At 34.7% G+C, this 6973-nt stretch overlaps 1 protein-coding gene across 1 annotated transcript; it reads left to right on the top strand.

Moving 5' to 3' along the window:
- Window positions 1-509: 509 nt before the first annotated feature.
- Window positions 510-6557, top strand: LOC123561872 (uncharacterized). The gene is made up of 2 exons (XM_053516728.1): window positions 510-618; window positions 3132-6557. The coding sequence occupies exon 2, from the start codon at window positions 3166-3168 to the stop codon at window positions 4546-4548; it is 1383 nt and encodes a 460-aa protein (XP_053372703.1). The 5' UTR covers window positions 510-618; window positions 3132-3165; the 3' UTR covers window positions 4549-6557.
- Window positions 6558-6973: the final 416 nt, after the last annotated feature.

Raw genomic sequence — 6973 nt, 5'->3', positions numbered from 1 at the left:
TTTCACTTTTGATCAATGTTTAATGTTGGCTTCAGTTTATTGGTCAATTCAGAGTTGTACCCCTTTGATTTATTTGGGTAGGTACCATCTCTACATGATTAATACTTTTCAAGTTATACTCCTGACAAAAGTGTGACGGACGGACAGACGGACAAAGCGGCAACTAGTATGCTCGCCCTTTGGGGAGCATAACAATCCTAAACAGGTTATCACTACTTAGCGTACTTGCCATGTTTATTTCAAAGTTATTCTGAATTTCAGTAGTTGTAAAAGAAAGCCCGAACATGCTCCGTTTCTCTTATTTCATTTAATTTCATTCATTGCGAGCAAATAACAGTTATATCTTTGATATATACTGTTTCATGTTTTCTTTTGTGCAAGACTTTTAAATATTTGAATGTATCAGTGATAAAGTGAATGTTAAATGTGTGGTTATCAATTGATTATCTGATAAACACAAATCTATCTTTACATATATATAAACTAAATTTTGATGAAGAGTAGGTAATGCGAAATATTGCTTTTGATAATATGTAAATATTATATGACCGAGTTTTGATCACGCAGGTTATGAGGAATGGATAAAGAAGGGTGGATACAAGCTTCTAAAATCTTGAGGTAAAGATAATCTAATAGTGTACGTATATTATTTAAAAACGACTAGCCAACGTAAAACGTATATGCTAATTGTTTAGTATAAATTTTATTTTGATTTCATGAGATGACATTTTTAGCTAGTCAGCTGATAGTATTCAGCCGAAAGTTTTATGAGAATAGGACAAAGAATACTTCCTAATACTACCTTTTACTGTATTCCGTTAGGGCCATCGTGGTTTCGCGCTGTCGTCCTTAGGGCGAAATCGCGAAAAATGATGCACTGGCGCGAAACACGATGTGATAAAGCGAAAACACGATGCAATAATAAGAAAACAAGCTAAAAACATTGCGTTTTCGGCTTATTAATATCGTGTTTTCGCGTTTTCACCCTCAATCTCACATCGTGTTTTCGCCCTTGTGGTCAGTAGGGCGAAAACGCGATATTAATAGCGTGAAAACGCGATATTTTTCGCATCGTGTTTTCGCGACCTTGTATCGTGTTTTCGCGTTTTCACCCTCTCAACAGCGAAGGCGAAACCCCAAAATCACGATGTTTTAATATATATGTTAGAACTTTAAGCCATCCTGATCTGATATGCAGAGTGATTACCGATTTATCGTAGGTAGTAAGAATTATGGCTCTATTGTTTTCAACCTATAGTGTAAGTCTTATTGTATACTTGTGTACGATAATCGGAATCACGAATTGTCGAACCTTAGTTAAAAGGTACAAACCTTTTTCTGACAGATACTATTTGGCACATTGCACCACACAGCCCTTGATATGCGAAAAATTAAGGGTATGATATCACGTGATTAGGTAATGACAGATATTGGATACCATACACGGATACAGACGTACTGATACCGAAATACACTAAGCTAAAAATTCGTGTTTTATAGGTCACCTGGGAGTGAGCATCATTGTCTACTAGACAATTACGAATGATATACGAATCATGACCCAGAGTCAAATTGGCCCCAGCCCAGGAGTCATTAAGTGTTTCGTAGACATGTCTAAAAAAAAAAAGGCCAAGCAACAAAAATTCGACTTTCACCTGTGTATTTCGGTATCTGTATCTGTGCATTTTAATCATGTGATCCCATATCCTGAAATTAAGTCCAGTCCAATATAGGAGAAGACTATTTGATGTTTGATCTAAATCAGGTGATATTCCAAGACAGAAGACAAATAGGGTCCAGTTTGCAGATTTAATGATTAAACTTTCCTAATTTCCTAATTAAAATTTATCATTGCTCTTCTAAATCCATACACGTGCATCAGTGTTTTAACGTATGCATATACTGTTTTATATGTTTCAAATTCTTCATCATTTAAACGTCTTCCCACATTATATAAACCGTTAAGCAAACTATCTCATGATCTGTTAAAGAGATCACAATACCGGCTGAAAAAATACTCCCTGATATGCGAGTCTAATACAGCTTTGCATGTCCAACCGTCGAATATTAAAATATCGTGTTTTTGCGTGTTCGCCCTAGATCTCCAATCGTGTTGTCATGTTTTCGCCTTCGTGATCTGTAGGGCGAAAACGCGAAAACACGATACAAGATCGCGAAAACACGATTAGAAAAATATTGCGTTTTAGCGCTAGCAATATCGTGTTTTCGCGTTTTCGCCCTACTAACCGCAAAGGCAAAAACACGGAGATACGATATTAATAGTGCGAAAACAGGATGACAGCGCGAAACTACGATGGCCCTAACGGAACATCGTAACCTTTAGAACTTACAAGCTAGTTAAATAGTATAATTGTAACTGAACTTTTGGGTGCAAATATACTCTCGTAACGTAGGACATCATAAATAGGGTTATCTTTTAAACCAGTCTGATTAATTACTTTGTTAACCAAAACACCGTAGTGCTAAAGCTGAAACTGTTTGGTTTACCGTGCTTGCTAAGTGACCAGTTGCGTCTCAAATTGTTATTGTGGCGGAAAAATAAACACTTTAATTTTACTAAATCTTATGAATATATTTTATTATTTATATGTTCGTATATTAACCTTTAGCCTGCTAGCTGCAAGCGATTCTGCCTTGGCGAACAGTGCAGACCAAAATCAGTCTGCGCATCCGTGCAGGCTGATCATGGTCTGCACTGTTCGCTACTCAGTAAATTTTTAGTGAACACCCCTTCAAATATAAAATGGTATTGCCCATCTTGAATGATGGACCAGTCCATTTCAGAAATTTAGCAGGGTAAGGGTTAATGAAATGAATCAACTCGTTTAGTCACATATTAACAGTTATAGAAGCCTTTAACGATTATTAGTTGTATTAGTCATAGAATGTGTTGAAGTATAAAGTCAGGTCACATGATCTTTTTCGGCCAATCAAATGTCTTGTAACAGTTGAATTTAACAGTATGAATATTAAGTTGTTAAAATGCATGGCAATTCTAAGTTCAAGACAAATGAAATCAGTAAAAACGTCTACAAACTGACAGAAATGTTTAGCAAAACTAGCATTCTTGTTTTAGTGCCTGAGTCTGTGTTTTCATACAATCTTTGCAGAGTCTAACAGGTATACATGCAGCGGATCTAGACTATGGAGACTGGAACTAAAGATGGTGACACTGTTCGCTTTGAATTCTCAGAGTCCGTGATCACATGTCAGATTTGTATGGAAATATTTGAGAGTCCAAGAATTCTTCCGTGCCAGCATACTTTTTGTAAGAAATGTGTCATTTGCCTTTTACAAAGGCACTGTTTAGATGGAAATGGCAAGTTAAAGAAGACTACATTCCCATGTCCAAATTGCAGGAGGGAGTGTAAAATACGTAAAAAAGGGAAACAAAACATGGAAGACTATTTAAAATGTTTCCCTGAAAGTTTACTACTTAAGACATTTCTCGACTCGAAGGAGGAAAATCACGAAAAGCAGAGTAGTAAATCATCGAGTGCACCAGACACGGAGAAGGAACTTCTCGAGCCTGTGATTGACACTTATCCTGGAAGCGAATACGGGGATGGAGAGCATATTACTAGTCGGGCGGCCACCGTAATACAGGAACGATTATGGCTTTACTGTTTGTTCATATGTAAGGTTCATCAGTTTCTGAGGATCGTACAGGCATATTATTCGAGTTCACTGAACAAGGTTCCGAGATCAGTATTTGTTATTCTCCTTAAAAAGTTAATAGAAATTCCGAAAATCATAAACAACCCAGTGTTGTATCAGTATCACGTATTAGAATATTTTGAAGAGTATGACATATATACATCTCTCCATATAACTGATATGCTCGAAAAGAATATAAGGACAGTTATTGGGGATCTTGAGCAAAATGAGACTCATATGGGATGCGTATTCAAAGACAAACAAACACAGACTGAAGAAATAAGCGTGATCATAAGAACTTACAAGTACATAATCAGTCAGTTGCAGAGAATCATTTGTTTTTTGCTAAAGCAAAACATGTCTGTTGTCAAATGTGTTTTGGAGTATTTAATGGCTGATCCTAATATCTGTGAAATAGACTGTAGTCTAATTTACACCATTCCTTACAGAAAAGTACGGTGTTGGCTACTATTGATAAAATTGTCCGACATTGTCATTTTGATGCACTCAGCTGGACAATCATTTTCCTGGTCTTTTCTATTTTTGATGATATCCTACGTGCTTCTCCTAGCTTTCTTTAAAAGAATCAAGAAATACATCGACGGGGGTATTTGTATTGGCAACACGTTACCTCTTTTCCCATTATTCCTCATCAGTCTGAATTTGGTTATCAACCTTTACAGATGTTATATCTATTACAGCGCAGTTATACAACTGAACTTCTGGTTTCTAGCTAGATTATTCTTTTTTGAACTGGTTCCAGAGTTGGCCGTTTTTATTACCATATTTACTCTTGAACTTTGTGGGAAAGAGCATTTGATACATCAATATGGCCCTTTTATAAACTTTAATCCCACAACGCGTCTATGATGGATATGTATTTATGTTACACTATCTTATAAAACCATACTTTTGTCATTAATTTCCATTATTTACTACTTTAAAACTTATAATTTTCGTTATCATGACTGTTCTACAGTTACTTATTCATCGTTTAGATGGTTTGTCTGACATATGATGTAGTTATAAACATTTCCAGATATTAGAACGGAGAACCGTGAAGAAGATTCATGAATAATATTATTTTTGATAAATCAATGTACTTGTATAATTTGGACTACTGAAAAAGTTTTCTTTATCATAAATTTCGTAGAATTATCTCATTATCTCATTCTTAACAAGGAACATGTGCGTTGTCATGTTTGTCACCCATATACATTTATCATTGTATGTTTACAGAAGTTATGGATATGGTAAAACTGTGAGTGCCAGTGCAAAATTAAAACAAAAGAAGGGTTCATGCATTATAAAGTAGCTAATCATACAAACACACTGCAAAATGATATCCAGATTGAGATAAAAAATGTGAAGATGGTTTATCACAGACGTATGATGAGCTATTTCTTCAAATTGATTACAAAGATATACTTCTACTTACAGTTTCTACATTTTGAAAAACAAATGGACTAAATTTGCAGGCGCAAGTATTCGGAATTGTATTAATGTATCTGTTTTAATCCTGATATAAGATGATGATATAAATTCTTATCTATATCTGTACATTCTGATTAATTATCATTCAAGGCATTCAAGATTTAGTTTCAGCTTTATGGTTGATGACCTTGGTAAACAAATTTCCGATATGGACATTTTATATCAAAACTATTCATTTTTAACTTGATGTATGATAACTGAAATTTATTTTGATAGATGTTCGATTTGTGAAAAAACTTTAAGAGCTTTTTTCATTTACATGTACATTTCTAACTCCCAGTTTATAATTTGATCTAGTATCGTAAAACGTTTACGTACTCTTCATGATCCTTTAATTAAACGATGTAACTCATTGCAGACTTGGAGCGGTCTTCTGCGCATGCCCGAAAGTGATTATCAGTTGTAGCGCACGGCAAAAATATGCATATTTTTGCATGTCCGCATGCATTTATTGTACAATATGCATAAAATACTGACTAAAGGTTAGGGTTAGTATCACCATGGTTACAAAATATATACATTTATGATATTTTCGTTCAAATTTAGTTAATCCGGTATGTACCGGAGTCTGTAATTTATACTGGCGTTCCAAGTCTGCATTGAGTCACAGTCTTAATTAAATAGGCTACTCCGAACATTTTGCACAGAATCGAAGTCAATGGAGTGAAAATGAGTAGTATTCCGGAATGTTTAGAACACAGAACAGTTCCTTGATAATATTTACAAGAATAGAAAGCAGGTCTTTGTTTCTATCAGCTATCATGGATAATCTCAATAGTGCTTGGTACCAGAGCAGAACAGTGAATAATAATAAGATTACTCTAGAATTTCTAGAACACTGTTTTGGGAATTCAATAGGATATGACCCTAGTTTATAGATATGCGGTACAAGATTAATATTTATAAAGGGTCCGCATTTCAATCTGTAGCTATCAGAGAGACGGCTAAATTTTTGCCCCTTGTAGTATATCTACTTTCAGAAGATTTGAGTATTGTTAATAAATGAATAAGCTCTGTGTAATGTAAAGGTGTCAATTCTAAACAATGAATGCTGATTGAATACATAAAAGAATCTATTTTCATACATTGTACTTTGCGAATAAAAATGATGTCTTTGCTTGCATTCATAGTTATTTAATTTATTATGCAATACGTTCGTTAAACAATACTTGCATATCGGCGGTTTTTCTCTTTTGCAGGATTATTCTGTGCGGCGTATAGTCCGTCACCGTTAGAAATTTTATTAATTAATTAATAGAAGTTTTATTATCACTCTTTGCGAGAACATAAACAATACATGAGATAAGTAACGTTATATGGAGTGCACTTGTTAGCCAGAATAATTGCAAAATATGTGATGTAAGACTTGTGCATGTGACTTGATAAAGGACCTAGGCCGAAACGTTGTCGCAAAGAGTGATAATAAAAGCTATGAAAAACAATCACTATGATTATTTATTAAGTATATTGAATTCTGATTGTAGGTTGAAAACTACTGTAATAAGATCTAGAAATATAGGCATTCCATTGATGACTTGTATTTTCATCAATACAAGGGCTATCAAACATGGTCTATACTATATTTTAGTTTATTCTGATTTATTTAATTCGATTGTGAGGAAAGCGTCAAACGTATTTGATAAATACTCGAGTCCGATTCCTGAAAAGAACCAGTACAAGACCTTGTGTTTAGCGGCCTACACCTTAAACACTTTATCAGCCAACCCGTTTATGCCATTATAACTTGACCATCTCCGTTTGTGCAGTTGCATTAACCGGGATTCGATAAAATAAGCAAGTA

This window comes from Mercenaria mercenaria, chromosome 10 (genome assembly GCF_021730395.1).
Source record: "Mercenaria mercenaria strain notata chromosome 10, MADL_Memer_1, whole genome shotgun sequence".
Lineage (NCBI taxonomy): Eukaryota > Metazoa > Mollusca > Bivalvia > Venerida > Veneridae > Mercenaria > Mercenaria mercenaria.
This window is presented reverse-complemented; position numbering and strand designations above follow the sequence as displayed.

Coding starts and splice junctions, on each gene's coding strand:
- LOC123561872 (XM_053516728.1), top strand. CDS start 3,166: ATGGAGACTGGAACTAAAGATGGTGACACTGTTCGCTTTGAATTCTCA.